This window comes from Myotis yumanensis, unplaced genomic scaffold (genome assembly GCF_028538775.1).
Source record: "Myotis yumanensis isolate MYYU_CA2020_CCGP unplaced genomic scaffold, mMyoYum1.0.hap1 SCAF_3, whole genome shotgun sequence".
Taxonomy (NCBI): Eukaryota; Metazoa; Chordata; class Mammalia; order Chiroptera; family Vespertilionidae; genus Myotis; species Myotis yumanensis.
Window position 1 is genome coordinate 202,913,167 of NW_027223754.1, and position 21,419 is coordinate 202,934,585.

General features: G+C 42.0%; 1 protein-coding gene across 8 annotated transcripts in view; it reads left to right on the forward strand.

The window, feature by feature from the left end:
* Positions 1–21,419, forward strand: part of RIC8B (RIC8 guanine nucleotide exchange factor B) — a 111,605-nt gene that overhangs the window by 2,779 nt on the left and 87,407 nt on the right. For all 8 annotated transcript variants that reach the window (XR_011470859.1, XR_011470860.1, XR_011470861.1 and 5 more), the window contains exon 2: positions 8,701–8,748. Coding sequence is in view for 4 of the 8 variants with exons in the window: in XM_070410974.1 (XP_070267075.1) it covers positions 8,701–8,748 (48 nt within the window). In the remaining 4 variants the exon portion in view is untranslated. The remainder of the gene's footprint in view (positions 1–8,700; positions 8,749–21,419) is intronic.

Consider the following 21,419-nt stretch of genomic DNA (forward strand, 5'->3'; position numbering starts at 1 on the left):
GGAAATGAATGATGTATAGAGAGAATGTAGTTCATTGTTTGGGCCATGTTCTTTATTACCTTATTTCTCTAATAAAGCCAGTCCTCAAAAGGAAGCAGTCAAATATAGTTGAACGAAGGTGGAATTTGGAGTCAGATAAATCTTGTTTTAGATCTGCCATTATTAGCTCCACAACTATGAATAAGGACCTGAGTCTCAGTGTCCTTATCTGTAAAATAGGAAAAATATCACCTAAGTTATTTTGAGGCTTAAATTAAATGAAGTACTACTATAATGCCAAACACTGAGCCCAGTGCCCCTGGAGGCATTCACTCGGGGTGTTACAGTTCTGATGATCAAGGTATCAAGAAGTCCTGTGGCCCAAGCACAGGCTCTTGAGCCAGACTGCCTAGGCCAGTGATGGTGAACCTATGACACGCGTGTCAGAGGTGACACGCGAACTCATTTTTTTGGTTGATTTTTCTTTGTTAAATGGCATTTAAATATATAAAATAAATATCAAAAATATAAGTCTTTGTTTTCCTATGGTTGCAAATATGAAAAATTTTCTATATGTGACACGGCACCAGAGTTAAGTTAGGGTTTTTTAAAATGCTGACACGCCAAGCTCAAAAGGTTCGCCATCACTGGCCTAGACTCTTGATTCTCAATTCACCATCCCTGTGCCCTAGGGCAGTGGTCGGCAAACTTCGGCTCCGAGCCACATGTGGCTCTTTGGCCCCTTGAGTGTGGCTCTTCCACAAAATACCGACCTCTGCGCATGGGCCACGAAGTTTCAGTCGCACTGTACGTGCACACCCGCATGTGGTATTTTGTGGAAGAGCCACACTCAAGGGGCCAAAGAGCAGCATGTGGCTTGCGAGCCACAGTTTGCCGACCACGTTCCTAGGGCAAGTTACTTAACTTTCCTTGCCTCGGTTTATTCTTCTACCAAACAGGAATAATAATAGTACCTACATGTTGCCAGGCTTAAATGAGTTATATGTGTAAAGCACTTAGAGTAGTGCCTGTCTCTAAGAACCCATAACTGTTAGTTTTTTAACAAAAAAAGGTAGGAATTAAATATGTGCCACTGAGTTGACCTAGTTGACATAAGAAAAATTAGGGAGTATACTCCAATCTTTCTCTTTTTCCTTGACCCTTGTATTTTCTGATGGGTAGCAAAACACCGTGTACCATATTTAGAGCAGCAGTTACCTATCTGGCTCTAATTTCTACTGTGTTACAGAGACTCTAATTTCTAAGCCTTCTTACTTTTTTCACTGATCCTGGTTATCATAGGGAGAGGCAAGATCTATTTATCCCAGAAAAAAAAAAGATACTTGTCTGTTTCTCAAGGGCATAATGCTGGTTGACTCAGTATAGGAAAGTATTTTTTAAAAAGTATTAAAAAAATAGGAAAGGTGGTTGTTCTTTTCCTCTCTTCTCAATTCACCTGTTAACATTTATTGAGTGCCTGTTATCCTAAGTACTTTCACATGTCATCATATAGAATCCTCTTACATTAAAACTTAGGAGGGAGATGGAAGTATTCCCTTTTGGGAGAATAGGAAATTGAGGTTCAGAAAGACAAAGTGACTATCTACGGCAGGGATGGGGAATATCCAGCCCGCAGGCCATATAAGGCCCTCAAAATCATTTGGTCTGGCCCTGTCAAGGCAGTAGGGGTGAGTTAATTAAGTGTTTGACCAAATTAGCAGGCTAATTTTTAAGTTGATAATTTTGTATGGCCCCCAAATGATGTTATAAATATTCTAATGGCCCTTGACAGGAAAGAAGTTCCCCACCCCTGATCTACAGGCTCAAGGGCACATGGCTAGATGTGGTGGACCTAGTCTTCAGATTTCATTTCCACAGCTCTTTTTCGCAAGGCCATGTTGCCTTTTCCATGTCTATTCTGTGTTTTTGAGAACAGAAGAAAGAGGTTTTCCAGTGCTACTGTTGAACCCTCATCACCTCCACTCCAGTTACAGAATGAGCTATTATGGGAAATATGTATTGTGCTAGTCTAAGCTGTCCAATCTCGTTCTTCTCTTTTAGGGCCTATTCTGATAAAGACTTAATATTGAGAAATTGGTTGCCATCATTATGATTATCAACAAAAATAGTGATCCAGGACCCCAAGATGCACAGTAGGATCATAGTTCTTGAATCACAGGATATTTAGACTAGAAGGAGTCTCAAAGATAATTGCATCCAACCCAACCCGCTCAGTTAGTAGGTGAAGAAACTGAGGCCTAGAGTCATCAACAGTAATGATAACCAGAGAGATGGTCTGGTGGCCATAGAAGATACCTGGCAAATGTTAGCCCATAGAGAGCTCCAACATGATTCTACATTCGAAGTATGGCATGTTTATAGCCAAATGAAAGGTAAAAGTTATTTAAGATTCAGGCAGGTAGGTCTCCAAGAGTAGTCCTCATAAGAGAGGAAAACCACACTGATAGCAGTGAGGTCTTCATTTATGTGCTAGAAGAACCTGATTAATAGGGACCTAATATTGGGACAGTTCTAGAAATACAGCCTCCACATTTGACTAGGGCAGTGGTCGGCAAACTCATTAGTCAATAGAGCCAAATATCAACAGTACAACGATTGAAATTTCTTTTGAGAGCCAAATTTTTTAAACTTAAACTATATAGGTAGGTACATTGTTATTAACTTAATTAGGGTACTCCTAAGGCTTAGGAAGAGCCACACTCAAGGGGCCAAAGAGCCGCATGTGGCTTGCGAGCCACAGTTTGCCAACCACGGGACTAGGGCATATAAATGTCCTGTACCATGTAAGAGGACTTGCTTTCCACCTTGAGGCTGAGTTCTGACTTAGTTCATTCCGCAGATATTTACAGAGGAGCATTTTAGTGGGCTGTTCCTTTGTTATACCTTGTTCGTATTTCCAGATGGGTTGTATAATCGAAGTTACTGACATTTAGTTCTAGAAGTACTCTCTATTTATGAAACACAGCAACACACACACCCCACCCCAGTTAGAGTAATTTCCTTGTATCGGTACCGTGGGAGTGTATCTTTAGAAATCTATGAAATAACTGTAGTTCCCTTGCCATAAGTAATTCAGTATTTGGGCACATCATAGGCCATGCAATGATGACAATAGTGGCCACTTATTGGACACCTGCTATGTGCAAGGTGCTATACGTAAAGAAGGAAATTCTGACTGGTAGAAAAGTTTAGTAACTTGCTAATGAGTCTGGTGTGTCACTGAGCTGTTGTACCTTACTAGATCTCTAAATTGAACAATGGTTTTACTCTTTAGTTTATATTTGACTTGTTGCTCCTGCTTGTCTGGAAATAAAGTGTGTAGAGGTGAGGTGGCTAGCAGTTCTAGAAAGGCATTTATAGCCAGAAATGTAGTTCCCCTTCCTTTCAGCTGTACAAAGGAGGGAGAATAAAGGTTAGAGGTACTGAATAGGGTAGGGATGATCTAAGTTGGATAAAAGAACTCAGCCTTAAATATCTTTGGATCCAAACAAGCTTAGAAGGCTGAGTTTCTGAGTAGATTGGCACATTCAAAATTCAATTTTATTGCCTCATATACCAATATACCTTCTAATTAAATTAAACCCTCATGCTGTTTAGACAGGGTTCTCAGAGCTTTAGACAGAGCTTTTCTTCCCTTTTTTTTTTTTTTTAAAGTTGTAGTTTTATGACAAGATCAGCCTTGCTTTTAAAAAGTAACAGAAAAATTAGTCCTTGGTACCATTCTAAATTATTACCTTAAAAGATTAATTCCATGTAGAAACTGTTAAAAATACATTTTTATAACTTAATGGGTTTTTTCCCCAAAAGATTTCTTTTTTTATCCCCTTACCATAAATGCTAAAAAATATTTACAAGAACCATTATATTGGCAACTAGGTACATTTATTTCAGATAGTTTATGGAATTCACATATAATGGCACAGAATAAGCTTTCTTGGTTTCTAAGTACAACTTATTTTCATTTGTATTGGATATTTACTAAGCTTCAGTTTACAAGCCTAGCTTGATTCTGGTGCTTCTTTGTCTTTTATCTAATGTTGGTTTTTACTAAACTTCATGTCTATAAATTCCTAAGTTATAGTCTTCAGATTTACAACTTCTTCCTTCCTTTTCTTCTTGTTCATTCCTTCATTTTTTATTTTTATTTTTTAAATTTATTTTCTAATATATTTTATTGATTTTTTACAGAGAGGAAGGGAGAGGGATAGAGAGTTTGAAACATCGATGAGAGAGAAACATCGATTAGCTGCCTCCTGCACACCTCCTACTGGGGATGTGCCTGCAACCAAGGTACATGCCCTTGGCCGGAATCGAACCTGGGACCCTTCAGTCTGTAGACCGATGCTCTATCTACTGAGCCAAACCGGTTAGGGCCCTTCATTTTTTATTTTATTTTTAATCCTCACCTGAGAATATACTTATTGATTTCTCTCTCTCTCTCTCTCTCTCTCTCTCTCTCTTTCTTTTTAAGAGAGGAGAACAAATGGGGGCGGGGGGGGGGGGTGGGTAGAGGTAGAGAGGTGAGAGAGAAACCTCGATTGGAGGCCTCCTATACATGTCCCCTACTGGGGATTGAACCTGCAACCTAGGTATGTGCCCTGATGGGGTATCAAACCTGCAATCTAGGTATGTGCCATGACTGGGAATCAAATCTACAATCTTTTGGTGTATGGGAGGATGCTCCAATCAACTGAGCAACACCAGCCAGGGCTCATCTTTTATTTTTAAAATTTCCCTTTTAATTATAAAAATAATATACCAAAAGTGAGTTTTGTAAAGAAGAGAATCACCAGAAATTCCATCACCCTGTACAGCTGCTTTTATATTTGCATTGTTCAAATGCATCCATATATTTATGTAGATACTTTCGTCATAGACACAGAACTATAATTTGATGGTTTCCACTTAATGCCATCATACGTAATTTGCCATGTTGTTTCAGAGCTTTTTAGCCATCTTTTTAAAATCTACACTAATAAAAGAGAAACATGGTAATTAGCGTACGACCGCTACCCTTCCCATTGGCTAATCAGCATATCCTTATGCAAATTAACTGTCAGCCAAGATGGCGGCCGGCAGCCATGCACTGAAGCAAACAGGGAGGCTTGCTTGCTCCAGTTACTGTGGACTCCAACGTTCCCCGCCTAACTAGCTGGCCTCTCAGCTGCAACTCTAAGCAACTATGTACTATGTTGCAAATAAGAAGCTAAACAAAACCCCAGAAACCAGCCGGACTGAAAGCCAGCCAGACCGCAACATTGTATCGATGTTTTCAGCAGCGAGGCCTCAGAGCTAAAGCTGGCCCAGAATAAAAAAAAAAAAAAAAAGAAAACAAGGAGCTGTTGGAAGCTTCAGTCACTCGCCAGCCGGAAAACAGCCCTCAGCCCCTCACCCAGACTGGCCAGGCACCCCAGTGGGGACCCCCACCCTGATCCAGGACACCCTTCAGGGCAAACCAGCCAGCCCCTATCCATGCACCAGGCCTCTATTCTATATAGTAAAAGGGTAATATGCCTCCCGGCACCGGGATCAGCGGAGCAGCGAGGCTCCCGGCACCGGGATCAGCGTGACAGGGGGCAGTGCCCAAACCCCCTGATCGCCTTGCAGCTCTGTGCCTGATAGGGGGGAGCTCCCCAATCCCCTGATTGCCCTGCGGCTCTGTGTTTGACAGGGTGCAGCGCACCAACCCCCTGATCGGCCCTGCTCTGTGTGTGACAGGGTGCGGCGCCCCAACCCCCCACCCCCGCAGGCCCTGCTCTGTGTGTGACAGGGTAGAGCCATAACCTCTCCATCGGCCCTGCCCCGAGTGTGACAGTGGCGGCGCCCCAACCCCCTGATCGGCCCTGCTCTGTGGGTGATAGAGGGTGGCACCCAACCCCCCTCCACGGGCCTTGCTCTGTGTGTGACAGGGTAGAGCCATAACCTCCCCATTGGTCCTGCCCTGAGTGTGACAGGGTGCAGCGCCCCAACCCCCTGATCTGCCCTGCTCTGTGTGTGACAGGGGGCGGTGCCCCAACTCCCCTATCGGCCATACTCTGTGAGTGACAGGGGGGAGCTTCTCAACCCCCTGATGGGCCCTGCTCTGTGCGTGACAGGGGGGAGCTCCCCAACCCCCTGATTGACCCTGCTCTGCGTGTGACAGGGTACGGAGCCCCAACCCCCCTGATGGGCCCTGCTCTATGAGTGACAGGGGCCAGCGCCCCAACCCCCTGATCCGCCCTGCTCTGTGTGTGACAGGGGGCGGTGCCCCAACTCCCCTATCGGCCATACTCTGTGAGTGACAGGGGGGAGCTCCTCAACCCCCTGATGGGCCCTGCTCTGTGCATGACGGGGGGGAGCTCCCCAACCCCCTGCTTGACCCTGCTCTGCGTGTGACAGGGTACAGAGCCCCAACCCTCCTGATGGGCCCTGCTCTATGAGTGACAGGGGGCAGCGCCCCAACCCCCTGATCGGCCCTGCTCTGTGAGTGACGGGGCAGCGCCCCAACCCCCTGATTGGCCCTGCTCTGTGTGTGAAGGGGTGGCGCCGCAACCTCCCCATCGACCCTGCCTTGAGTGTGACAGGGGGCGGTGCCCCAACCCCCCAATCGGCCCTACCCCGAGCGTGACTGAGGGTGGCATCACAACCTCCCGATCCGCCCTGCTCTGCGCATGATGGGGCGGCGCCCCAACTCCCCAATCGGCCCTGCTCTGAGCCTGACCAGGGGCTGCACTTAGGGATTGGGCCTGCCCTCTGCCACCCAGGAGCAGGCCTAAGCCAGCAGGTTGTTATCTCCCGAGGGGTCCCAGACTGCGAGAGGGCACAGGCCGGGCTGGGGGACACCCCCCCGCCCCCCGAGTGCACAAATTTTTGTGCACCGGGCCTCTAGTTGTAATATAATATTCTATCAGGTGGATGCACAGCAGTTTATTTAATTAATCTCATATTATTGGATATTCAAGGCTGTCTCTTTTCTTCTATAATAACACTGCAGTGAATATGTTTACATATGTAATTTTTCTCTCATTCTGGATGAATTTCATTAGGGTAAATTCTTAGGAGTAGAAGTTCTGGGTCAAAGGGGATGAATATTTTTATGGTTTCCAACATGTGTTGCCAAATCACTTTCTTTTTTAAAGTTTGTGTCAGTTTATACTGCTGCCAGCAATATCATGCTTGGATTATTGATGACCATTTCCCAGAGAGCTTTGTGTCTTCAGTCTTGCTCTCTTTTGATCTGGTCTGTAAGCTACTGGCCAAAATATTCCAGCATGCTCTACTGTTCAAATTTTTTTCAGAGTCTTCTGCTGGATGCCTGTTACCTATCTTACAGTTCAAGTGTAAATTTTAAAATCCAGCCCCTACCTCCTGACACAATTCATTTTAATTTATGGTATGGTTTGCATACCATATAAGAAGCAGTCTCTTTTACCTCTAAGTCCTCCCTCTGACCATTTCTTATATTCAGAACTTCTGCTCTGTCAACATTTCTTCTCCATCTCATAAATTTAATTTCAAAAATTTCTTCTTCTACAAAGCTGTCAATACAGAACCCCTCTGTAATGATGATATCTTCAGTACTCAGTGTACTTAACTCCTGGTGGGTTGCCAGTAAATGTTTGTTAGTATGGCCAGTGAGGGAATACAAAGGAAAGGCAGAGAGATGTTCACTGCAGACTTTTTTTTTAAAGGAAAGCTTAGGATTCATAAAAGCACTTGGTTCTTCTGACTAAAACTTGAGAGGAGAATGAGGAATTTTGTGCTCTAGTTTTTGGGTATCATCACTCTTTCTGTGACAGTAGATAACTCAGCTTACTCCATCATCTATTTTAGCTACAGAGTGGAAAATACAGTGTTCCCGGCAGTCATTTTAGGAGTCATGACACTCTCTTCTCTTTCAGTTATTTTTCCCCTCAATATCATTGGCATCACCATCAATATAACCCTAATGTTGACTGTTTAGTATGTGCCAGGCATTGAGATGGTGAGTTATATGCCATAGCAGTTTTAACCCTCATAGCAGCTCTGTGAACTAGGTACCCCCTCTTTTCACATGAGAAATTCAGTTATGGAGAGTTTGTTACTTACTGAACTAACTAGTAAGTGATGGAGCCACAATATTAAACCCTCATTCTTACAGAATATTTGTCTGAATAGTCTCTTTTCTATCGATAATTATCTGATGATTTCTTATTACATATGACAAAGAAAGTACAAACTCCTCAGCAGCATTGGAAGGACCTTCCGAATCTCTATCCAATCTACTTTTCAATTCTCATCTTTCTTTACTCCTCCCACCCCCTAACATTTGTGCTTTCACTCTGACAGAGCTGCTTATTTCACAAATATATCATATTGTTTCACACATCTGAGCCTTTGTTTCTATTCCTGCAATGCTTTCCATTTCCTCCTGGCAAACTTCTATTCATACCCCAAGGTCCAGTTCAAATTCTCTATACTGCATGCAGAGCATTCCAGATTTCCCTGGGCAGTTAGAGGCTTGACACTCTGTGCTCCTTGGTATATATTTCTGCTGTAGTCCTTTTATACTTCTTAAGATCATTTGCTTACATGCCGATCTCTCTTACTTTAATAAGAAAAGTGAGATATGATATGGGGAAGGCAACATTTTTACAGAGACATTATATATTTTTAAACATAGCCAAAATTAAAAATCTCTGTATTTAAATGACATTGTTTTCCTTTTTTCCCCTCCCTCAGCATAGGGCTACTTTCAAATTTGAACCAACAGATGAAGATAAAAGAAAGGTAAGCCTTAGTGTGTGTGTGTGTGTGTGTGTGTGTGTGTGTGTGTGTTTCATTCATGAACTTTCTAAACAATGGACTTGTTTTCATCTGATGGTTATTTAGTTTTCAGTTTCCCTCCAGTTTGTTTTTTAGGAACTCTGAGAAGAAAGCAAGTGCCAGGTTTAGTACATGCAACTCATTCCTGCTCCATCCTCACAGGACCATTATACTAGTACTTGGATAAATTAGAGCAAATGGGAAGGGTTCATTTAACAGCAGGACAGCAGGCTGCCCAAAATGTTTTGCATTTAGCTTTGGGGAAACAGCTGTTCATACTGCTGCCCCTTAGCCACATATTGTTCCCTGTCTGACATTTATTTATGTTGCAGCAATTGTCTAAGTCACTTCAGGGGCATAGATGAAAGTGGAATCAAGAGACTCACCAATAGAGGAATTATAAGTGAAGGTGCATCAGAGATATGACCATGTAATGTGTGTTTCCCTGTTGGGTTGCCTATGCTTGCTTTACTTAGTTGATTAGAGCGTGATGCACCATTCTGTGTGTTTTGCTGGTCTGCGTACATCTATCCTTGGTCTATTACATGCGAAGACCAGATAAGAGAGCATGACTGAATCAGTGCAAACCTATCACTGCTCCTGGAAAAATAGCTTAAATCTGTTGCTATTCTTGGTAGTGGTTTGATAATACCTTGTAATCAAACTTCTCTTCACCTCCACCTCCAAAATCTAATGTCTATGTCCTGCTCACTTTACCTCTTATGATTTCTTTAGTCCATTCTCTCCTTTAACCCCTACCCTAATTCCAGCCTTCATCTGGATTACCGCACCAGTTTCCTGCTCTCTCTTTTTCCAGTTATGTGCCCTTCTAGTCCATTGTCCATAAATCTAGAACAACAATCTAATCGTGTTACTCCCAGCCTTTAAAACCCCTGAGTGACTTTTTTTTTGCCTATAAAAGTTCAAGCTTCTAAACATGACATCCTAGATGCTTAGTGACCTGATCTCTGCCTACTTTTGCAGCTTACTTCTCTCCCTTATATTTTATGCTCTAGCAATATGAAATATTTCCAGTTACATACCACCCTTTCTGTTTCTTATTTTCTACCTTCGCATATGTTGTTTTCTACCTGGTTAATCCAATGGAGTTCCAGGGTACATCCTTCAGGAAGCCTCCTCTGGCATTCCTGTTAAGGTGAAGTATCCCTTTTCAGTATTTCAGTAAAATTCCATGTAAATCTCTAACACTATGCTTATACATTGTCTCAAATATGTATCATTATTAGACCCTGATGACAGGTATTATTATTTACCCTTATGTCCTTGACACCTAGAGTGTCCAGCACATAGTAGGCACTCAAAAATTATGATTGAAGGGGTGATATGGAATATAAACTTTGGAAGTTAAAGATTGAACTCTGATTTTCTTGTGGATCTGAACAGTGAAAATAAGATGAGAATTCCTTTTAGAACTGGGGTGCTCAACCAGGAATGTGCTATTTGGGGAACTTTTTGATGATAGCCTGCTCAGGGCTGACCCTCTATCTACTGAGTCAGAATTTGAGGCGTGGAATCCAGGCATGTGTATTTTTACAGATAGTCTTCAGGAAACAAGTACTTGCACATTTGGTGGGAATACAAAATGGCACAAATCCTGTGGAACAGAAACTGGCAGTATCTACCAAAATTACAGATGCAGTTTGCCCTTTGACCAGACAGTGCCACTTTTAGAAATCTGTTTTGTGGATAGGTTGAACTCAAGTAAACAAAGTTACTCATTGAAGCATTGTACATGGTAGTAAAAGATTGGAAACAACCAAGTGTCCAGCAATCTACACTAATAAAAGAGAAACATGGTAATTGGTGTACGACCGCTACCCTTCCCATTGGCTAATCAGGGAGATATGCAAATTAACTGTCAGCCAAGATGGCGGCCGGCAGCCAGGCAGCTGGAAGCGAACATGAGGCTTGCTTGCTCCAGTGACTGCGGACTCCAACGTTCCCCGCCTGACTTGCCGGCCTCTGAGTTGCAACTCTAAGCAACTATGTACTATGTTGCAAATGTAGAAGCTAAAAAAACCCCAGAAACCAGCTTTCAGCCTGCCGGGATCTCAGAGCTGAAGTTATACATTGTTTCGATTATAGAACGGCAAACAAACCAGAACGAAGCCTCAGAGCTAGAGCCAGAGCTAAAGCTGGTCCAGAATAAAATTTAAAAAAGAGAAAAAAAAGGAGCGGTTGGGAGCTTCAGTCAACAACCGCCAGCCTGAAAGCAGCCCTCAGCCCCTCACCCAGACTGGCCAGGCACCCCAGTGGGGACCCCCCACCCTGAAGGGTGTGTGACCTGCTGCAAACAGCCATCATCCCCTCATCCAGGCTGGCCAGGCACCCCAGTGGGGACCCCCACCCTGATCCAGGACACTCTTCAGGACAAATCAGCCGGCCCCCAGGCCTCTATCCTATATAGTAAAAGGGTAATATGCCTCCCAGCACCGGGATCAGCGGAGCCTCGAGGCCTCCTGGCACTGGATCAGCGTGACAGGGGGCAGCACCCAAACCCCCTGATTGCCCTGCAGCTCTGTGTGTGACAGGGGGCAGGGCCACAACCTCCCTATCCGCCCTGCTCTGTGTGTGACAGGGTGCGGCGCCCCAACCACCCCCCCCCCCCCCACAGGCCCTGCTCTGTGTGTGACAGGGTAGAGCCATAACCTCCCCATCGGCCCTGCCCTGAGTGTGACAGTGGCGGCGCCCCAACCCCCTGATCGGCCCTGCTCTGTGGGTGATAGAGGGCGGCGCCCCAACCCCCTGATCCGCCCTGCTCTGTGTGTGACAGGGGGTGGTGCTGCAACCTCCCCATCGACCCTGCCTTGAGTGTGACAGGGGGCGGTGCCCTAACTCTCCTATCGGCCCTACTCTGTGCGTGACAGGGGGCAGCGCCCCAACCCCCTGATTGGCCCTGCTCTGTGCGTGACAGGGGGTGGCGCTGCAACCTCCCCATCAACCCTGCCTTGAGTGTGACAGGGGGCGGTGCCCCAACCCCCCAATCGGCCCTACCCTGAGCGTGACTGAGGGTGGCATCGCAACCTCCCGATCCGCCCTGCTCTGTGCATGACAGGGGGTGGCGCCCCAACTCCCCAATCAGCCCTGCTCTGAGCCCGACCAGGGGCTGCACCTAGGGATTGGGCGTGCCCTCTACCACCCAGGAGCAGGCCTAAGCCAGCAGGTGGTTATCTCCCGAGGGGTCCCAGACTGCAAGAGGGCACAGGCCGGGCTGAGGGACCCCCGCCCCCCCCAGTGCACAAATTTTTGTGCACCGGGCCTCCAGTTAGGGAATATTTGAAGAAACTAGGGTATATCTACATAATGGAATACTATGATATGATAGAGAGGAGGCTGTGTGAGAGACAGACCATTATGTGCTAATCAGAGAGAGGGTTAAGTGAAAGAAAAGAAGCATGTTGTTAACAAGACATACTCATAATAGGTATTCAGATTAGGAAGACAAGTGCTATTCAATTAATTGAGTTGGGAGAATCCATAATACATCTAGATTTATGGTCCCTTGGAATCTGACGCTAGAATTTTTGGTGGTGCTTTCTGACCAAAGTAAATATGCCCTAGCTGGTTTGGCTCAGTGGTTGGAGCGTTAGCCCATGGACTTAAGGTAATTGGGTTTGATTCCTAGTCAAGGGCACATACCTTGGTTGCAGGCTCAATATCGGCCCAGGTCAGGGCAAATACGGGAGGCAACCAGTCGATGTGTCTCTCACACATTGATGTTTCTCTCTCTCTCCACCCTCCTCACTCCCTTCCATTCTCTCTAAAAATCAATGGAAAAATATCCTCGGGTGAGGATTAAAAATAAAAGTAAATACATTAAGACAGAGATCCCCTTACTTCATTTAAGTTTCAGTTGAGGGGGAAAAAAATTCCCACACAGTTATTAATAAAGCATGTTTATTTCCTATATGATAGTAGCAAAACCTAACGTTTTCAAAGTATTGTGTTTACTGCCTTTTAGATCATTGGAGATGGTAACGACTGTACTGGTGTTATTTTTAGTTCTAGTGTGCAGATTTCTGCTTCCTGGGAGTTCTGATATAAACAAATATCATTAGGGACCTAGCTAGGTAATCTTCATTAACGGAAAAACATTGACAAACAAAACCACTTCAGTCTCCAGTGGTTAAAACCATTAGTGACTCTTTCATGCCTAAGGCTCTAAAAAGAGTTTGAAATCCTAACTGTTGGACTGCTTCTAAAGGATCTATATCCTAACAGTTTTTTAAGTTCTCAGTGCCGAAAGACACAGAATAATGGGCAAGTCTCCACATTAAACCCAGACTGAAAATAAGAGGAATTCAAGTTACCAGTTTGTTTTGCTACCCCAGTTCTTTTTCTCTTTCTTAAACATGTCTCTGGAGTCTTCATGCAGTAGCTCCTTGGTAACTGCAGCACCCCTTTTGATAAACTACGGGTGCTGTCTCTAAAAAACACACCTTTCTTATGTAAAACCTTTGTGACAACTTAGAAGTAAATGTAAGGGAACAGAGCCTTTCAAAAAATAAAAATTATACTGAGATTTTTAGGAAATAGCTATAGACCCAGTTTCTAACACTCATGTAGTGTTTTGCATGTTTACAAAGATTTGCTTTGTAATAGTAATGCACTAATGCTGTAAGTGTGGCAAGAATGTCAACATCCCTATTTTATTGATATGAAAACACATTAATAACAGCTTGCAAAAACTCAGTCACTAGTAAGTGGTGGAGCCTCAAATAGAGAACAGATTTTCTGACTATTGTGTACGGCTCCTTCACTGCTCAGTGCTCCCACTCATTACCACTTGAGGTGTATTTCATAAGGTTTGAAATTATGGCTCAAAACCTTGTTTTATCTCTTATTTCATATCTTGAGACACCATTTAGGCAACGAGACTTAAATTGGAAGATAACAAAGGAAATTACTAGGCGTGCTTAAATTTTTCCAAATAAAGTCAGTTACAACTGCTAATGCTTGTGCATATATGCAAATAGTTCCAGGTGCATGTGGATCATTAGACATTTGGATGTAAGCACCTGTGCTTACTGAAGCATTTGCTTTACATTTGCTATCTAAATTGGTAGACTATGATTTTCTGCCAGCACAAACAAATATATCATGGAAATACGTAGGATGGGGATGTATGAATAATCTAAAAATTTACATCTTGAAGAAATGAAAGCTCTTATATTGGTTTCTGAAACACATTGATCTCAAGACCAATGGACTAGTACATAATTGCAATACATGTTGAAAAATACATGTCACAAAATGAGCAAAAAAATTACAGCTCTTTCACCTGTAAGATGAGAATATAACTAGATAAAATGTGGAAAACTTCAGTTGTTGTTTAAGATAAATCTTTGTATATAGTAATTTTCCTCAAAAGAATGAAGTTAAAAATAGCCAAATTGTAAGCATTTCTTTTATTACCTTCAAACTCACATAGGTAAGCCAAATTTCTGAGAAGGCAGAGAGTAATTGCTGAGCTGAGAATTCTTTGAGGACAAGCATGTGCTTGCTTACTTCTTTGTATTTTCATCTCCCAGCACTGCATGTGGCACAAAATAGGCACCTACAATATAAACACCTATTAAATGAATGAAAGGAACTTGGAAATTGAGTGGAGACCAGAATTCTTATGACATGCACATATTGTTTGGTGTTGAGTTTGATATTCTCTTAACTATACAGCAGGATCTCAAGCACATCTCATAATGTTGTTTACTGAAAAAGCAGGATACAAGAGTATTCATACAGTATGATCACAACCATGTATAAGACTAATAAAAGCTATACAAAGAAAAGTGATTACAAGAAAATTCACTAAATGGTGACTATTTGAATATTATTACTGTGGATGATACTTTTTTTTTCCTGGTCTGTAATTTAAACTTCTATTATATTATAGTAGATTATAATGCTATAAAAATATGATAATATAATATGTGACATATGTTATATATATGTCACATATTATATTCTTTTATATAGTATGATGATTGGAGGCATAAGCAAAGACCAATACTTTTTTAAAAAAATATTTATTTTCTCTAAAATTGAGCCTTCTTGATTATCTTACACATTCCTTTTAGAGCAGTGGTTCTTAACCTTCTGGCCCTTTAAATACAGTTCCTCATGTTGTGACCCAACCATAAAATTATTTTCGTTGCTACTTCATAACTGTAATTTTGCTACTGTTATGAATCGTAATGTAAATATCTGATATGCAGGATGGTCTTAGGCAACCCCTGTGAAAGGGTCGTTCGACCACCAAAGGGGTCGCGACCCACAGGTTGAGAACCGCTGTTTTAGAGGAACATAAAAATGCCACGTTTAGAGATAGTATCACCTATAGACTCAGTTTATGGAGTGAAATAAATTTATATGAACACAGAGTTCCATGCTACCATTTGAAATATTTTATTTCAACTTTTCCTTCCAGACTTGGCATATTAGTGGAGATATCTGTAGTCCGTAAGTGTTTTTTCAGTAATTTCTACGTTCCAGGTCCTGTGTTAGGCTTTGGTTCATAAGTTGGTTATGGTGTTGATTTGGCACTTTCTCAGCTACAGGTGCATATGGAGGATTACCACTGTGAGCTATAGAAAATAAATTGATAAATTTTTATATGAGGTCACCCCATGGAAAATGTGCCAACATAGAAACATTAATCCTATAGTGTGGGTCCATGCTTAGAAATAACTTGAGGGATGGATGTTGGGTATGAAAGCCTTTTAAACTTATTTTAGTCATTTGAAGTTCTGTTCAACTCTAATTTTCGCTAAAACAAATGAATTTATAAGCCTTGCAAATTTGACTCAAATTTTATTTGGCATCTTTAACTTAGGGAATATTTTGATACATGATGCAAGTACAGTTCTCATTTAGAAACTAGTAACTTTAAAGATAATCATTTAGAAGAAAAAAAAAAGCCTGGCTGGAGTGGCTTAGTAGGTTGAGCATTGTCCTGTGTGCCAAGAGATTGCCGATTCGATTCTCAGTCAGGGCACATACCTGGGTTGCAGGTTTGGTCCCCAGTTGGGGCACATGTGGAAGGCAACTGATCAATGTTTCTCTCTCACAGCGATGTTTCTCTCTCTCTCTCTCTCTCTCTCTCTCTCTCTCTCTCTCTCTTTAATTTTGACATTAAAAAGTGCAATAAAGTACAATAACTGAAATAGAATTCACTAAAAGGGTTGAGCATTAGATTCAAACTGGTGGAAGAAAGAATAAGCAAACTTGAAGATAGATCAATAGTGAATATACAAGGTAAAGAACAGAGAAAAAATATTTGAAGAAATAATGGCTAAAAACTTGCCAAAATTAAAATGTTTTCCCTCTGTGGAACTCAGAAGTGCCTTTTCTTTCCTCCTCTTTTCCCCTGTTACCTTTGTCTTTCTCTCTCCTAAGCTCCAAGGGCCCTTTCACTTCTGTAATTGTTTCCTGAGCCTACACAGTGCAGCTGTCTCACTTTTACTACCTCTATAACTTTGTAAATAAACTTTCTCTATAATTTGAAAAAAAAAAACACAAACTTGACAAATTTATTGGAAAACAACACCCAAGAAGCTCAATAATGTCTGAGTAGGATATACTCAAAGAAATCTAAAAACAGATACATCATAATAAAAATGCTGAAAGCCAAAGAAAAGGAGAAAATCCTGAAAGCCGCAAAAGAAAAATGACTTGCCACTTACAATGGTACCTCAGTAAGATACACAGCTGATGTCTCACCAGAAATGTAGGCCAGAGGCAGTGGGATAACATATTTAAGGAGCTCAAAGGAAAAAAACCTCAACCAAGAAACCTATATCAGCAGAGTGCTCTTTTGACAATAAAGACACCAGATAAATGAAAAACTGAAATAATTTGTTCAAGACCCACCTTATATGAAGTACTAAAAGTTTTTCAGACTGAAAGTGACTACAAACAGCAATTTGAACCCACACAAAGAGCACTGGTAGAGGTGATTGTAAAATGTAATTATAAAAGACAATTTAAGTGCATATTTCTTTTCCTTCTCTTAACTGATTTTAAAAGCATTTATATAAAACAATATGTATGCCTTGACTGGTTTGGCTCAGTGGATAGAGCGTCAGCCTGAGGACTGAAGGGTCCCAGTTTCGATTCCAGTCAAGGGCATGTACCTTGATTGCGGGCACATCCCCAGTAGGAGGTGTGCAGGAGGCAGCTGATTGATGTTTCTCTTTCATCGATGTTTCTAACTCTCTATCCCTCTCCCTTCCTCTCTGTAAAAAATCAATAAAATATATTAAAAAAACAATATATAATTTATTGAGCCAGTAACATATAGAAATGTCATATATTTGCTAAAAATAGCACAAAGGTAACTGAGACCAAACCTGTATTAGATGAAGGATGTGACTCCAGATAGGAGCTCAAATCCTCAAGAATACGTCAAGAGAACCAGCAATGATAAATAATATAACAAAAGCTATCAGTATATATATAGTTGCTCTCCTTTCTTCAAAGTCTTTAAAAGATAAAATTATATAAAGTAATAATTATAATGTATTGTTGGACTCGAAACCGTTTATAGGTATATCCTATATAATAAAGAGGCAATATGCAAATTGACCATCACACCCTCACACAAGATGGCCGTCCCCATGTGGTCACAAGATGTCCACCACAAGGTGGCCAGCACGGGAGGGCAGTTGGGGGGGACCAGGCCGGCAGAGGAGGGCAGTTGGGGGTGACTGGGTGGCAGGGGAGGGCAGTTGGGGGACCAGGCCTGCAGGGGAGGGCAGTTGGGGGGGACCAGGCCAGCAAAGGAGGGCAGTTGGGGGGTCCAGGCCTGCAGGGGAGGACAGTTGGGGGGGACCAGGCCAGCAAAGGAGGGCAGTTGGGGGGACCAAGCCTGCAGGGGAGGGCAGTTGGGGGGGACCAGGCCAGCAAAGGAGGGCAGTTGGGGGGACCAGGCCTGCAGGGGAGGGCAGTTGGGGGGGACCAGGCCAGCAAAGGAGGGCAGTTGGGGGGTCCAGTCCGTCAGGGAAAGGCAGGGGTGACTAGGCCTGCAGGGGAGGGCAATTAGGGGGACCAGGCCTGCAGGGGAGGACTGTTAGGGGCAACCAGGCCTGCAGGGGAGCAGTTAGGCATTGTTCAGGCTGGCAGAGGAGTGGTTAGGGGGTGATCAGGCTGGCAGGAAGAAGCGGTTAGGGACAATCAGGCAGGCAGGCAGGCGAGTGGTTGGGAGCCAGCAGCTCAGGATTGTGAGAGGGCTGTCCAACTGCTGGTTTAGGCCCGATCCCACAGGGATCAGGCCCACAGGGATCGGGCCTAAACCGGCATTTGGACATCCCCCGAGGGGTCCCAGATTGGAGAGGGTTCAGGCTGGGCTGAGGGACAATCCTCCCCCCCCCCCTCCCCCCAGTGCACAAATTTCGTGCACCGGGCCTCTAGTATAACAATAATGCCACAGAAAGAAAAGGAAGAGCAACCTATAGCAGTAACAACATTTATATATCTCACTAGAATTAAGTTAATATAAACCTGGAGCTGATTCTGATAAGATGTATATGCTAAGTAAGCCCCAGAGCAACAAATAAGGAAATAACATAGAGAACTATAAAACATTGTTGAAAGAAATTAAAGAGCTAAATAAATGGAAAAACATCCCATGTTCATGGATTGGAAGATATACTGTGGCTAAGATCGCTATACTTTCCACATTGATCTACAGATTCAGTGCATCACCTTTTAGAATCCTGGGTAGCTTTTTTTTTTTCCCCCTTACCCGAGGATATTTTTCCATTGATTTTAGAGAGTGGAAGAGAGAAGGAAAAACAGAAATATAGATGTGAGAGAAACACATCGATTGGTTGCCTCCTGTATACACTGCAACCAGGGCCCAGGCTGGGGAGAAGCCTGTAACTGAGTTATGTGCCCTTGACTGGAATCGAACCCAGGATCCTTCAGTCCACAGGCCAACGCTCTATCCACTGAGCCAAACCGGCTAGGGCCTGGGTAGCTTCTTTGTAGAAATTGACAAGCCAACTCTGAGTTTCATATGGAATTGCATAGAATGCAGAATAGCCAAAATAGCCTTGAAAAGAACAAACTCAGAGAACTCAGGATTTCCAATTTCAAAACTTACTATAAAGCAACAATAATCAAGACAGTGTGGTATTTTCATGAGGATAAATAAATATAAATTATATATGCATATCAAAGGAATAATATTAAGAGTCCGGAAATGAACTCATGTGTCTATGATCAACTAATTTTTGACAAGAGTGACAAGATCATTCAATAGGGGGAAAGGATCATCTTTTAACAAATGGCGTCGGGACAACTATACTAGTATAGCCACATATAAAAAAAATGTAGTTGAACCTTTACTTCACATCAAAAATTAACTCAAAATGGATCAGACCCAAATGTAGAGCTAAAGCCCTAAAATTCAGAAGAAAACATAGGGATAAATTTTCATGGCAGTGAATTCTTAGATATGACAACAAAAGCACAAGCAACAAAAGAAGAAATAGATAAACTGGACTTCATTAAAGTTGATTTTTGTGCTTTAAGGGCCCTTATCAAGAAAGTGAAAAGACAGCCCACAGAGTGAGAGACAGTATTTGCAAATCATATATCTTGACAAGAGACTTGTATCTAGATTCTAGAATATATAAAGAACTTAATAATAAAAAGACAACCCATTTTAAAAATGGGCAAAGGATCTGAATAGACATTTTTCCAAAGAAGATACACAAATGACCAATAAATATATGAAAAGATACTCAGCATCATTGATTATCAGGGAAATGCAAATCAAAACCACAATGAAATACTATTTTGCACTTACTGGTATAGCTAGAATAAAAAAGTCAGAAAATAAGTTTACAAGGATGTGGGGAAATTAGAAACCTCATGTTATTGGTGGGAATGTAAAGTGGTGCAGCCACTTTGAAAAATAGTCTGGCAGTTTCTAGAGTTACCATATGACCCAGCAATTGCACTCTTAAGTATCTACCCCAAAGAAATGAAGATATGTGTCCACACAAAAATATACACAGCAGCATTATTTATAATAGCCAAAAGATGGAAACAACCCATATAACCATCAACTTGTGAATGGATTAAAAAATGTGTCATATCCATATAATGGAATATTACCTAGCCATAAAAAAAGTAACTGCTAAGTGCTACAGTGTGTATGAGCCTTGGAAACATGCCAACTGAAAGAAGCCAGACAAAAGGCCACAAAATGTATGATTTCGTTCATACGAATGTCTAAAATAGGAGATCTGTAGTGACTGGAAGTAGGTTAGTGGTTGCCCAGGGGCTCTAGGGAAAAGGGAATTGAGGAGTTACTGCTAATGGCCACTGGATTTCTTTTAGGGATGATGAAAATGTTCTAAAATCAGGTGGTTGAACAAATGTGAATATATGTACTAAAAACCAATGATTTGTATACTTTAACTGAACTTTATGATATGTGAATTATATCAATATAGTTGTTATTAAATATTAGCAGATAACACATACTACATGCCCATCATCACTCCAAGCACTGTATGAATATTAACACATTTAATCCTCACAACAAGGCTATAAAGTAGGTACTATTATTTTTATAGATGAGGAAACTAAGGCACACAGAAATTACAGTAAGTCCTATTTAACATCACCTATAGAGTCTGTGACTTTAAGTAAAAAGATTTATAACAAAGTCAATTTTACCATAGGTTAATTGTTATAAATAATATTTAAGTTCCTATGGCATCTCATCAACGTTCTAGTAAAATGACATAATTCAAAGAGCTGCTGTACTTGCCTAAACTAGTGTGGTGGGAGGCCATAATTCAAGCCTACACAGTCTGGCTCTACATCCAATATACTACACCATACTGCCATTCATTAATAATTGAATTGACTTGTTGTATAACATATGAATCAATTCTATTCATTTTCTGATTTGAGGCATCCAAAATTTGATACTTGATGTGTGGCAAAAAGAGCTTTGACGTTGAACTAATTATCAGTATTAACAGGAAACAGAAGAGCATGTTTTGCAGTGTAAGTGACTGCATAGGTTAACTAGTGAGGATATCTAGTGTCAGCTCTCCCCCTAAGCAGGATAGTACTTGACATACAGGAGTCATGCTGAAGACTTTTGTTTTTTTTCTTTTTAGGTTCCTCAGATTATTTTTTGACCAAAAATGTAAAGTGTTTTTTTTTTCTCAGCAGTTAGCTCTTTTCTTCCTTACAAAGTTTGATCACATACTAAGGAAAGTGGAGAACTTGTACATGTTTACTTAAAAACTCTTAGGGACCCGAGAGAGTTCTTGGCTGACCAGACATTCCCATTGTTTCAAACATCCCCATTTATAAATGAAAAACAGAGAGGCTGACTTGCCAAGGTCACAATTAGTGAGTGGAAGAGGTGGGATTCAAATCAGGTCCTCTGTCTCCTTTTCTGCCTTCAGTGATCATCTTTGCAGGGTTCTTCCTCAGGGAATTCACAGTATAGTAAGGGACCCAGAATATCTTACAGCACAGTGGTTCTTTCTAAGGTTTCTCACACTCCGAAGAAATCAATATGGGAAGCTCACAACTTGTTAGAACACTTGTACTTTATATGAACTCTAAATCTGCTTTGGTTGATC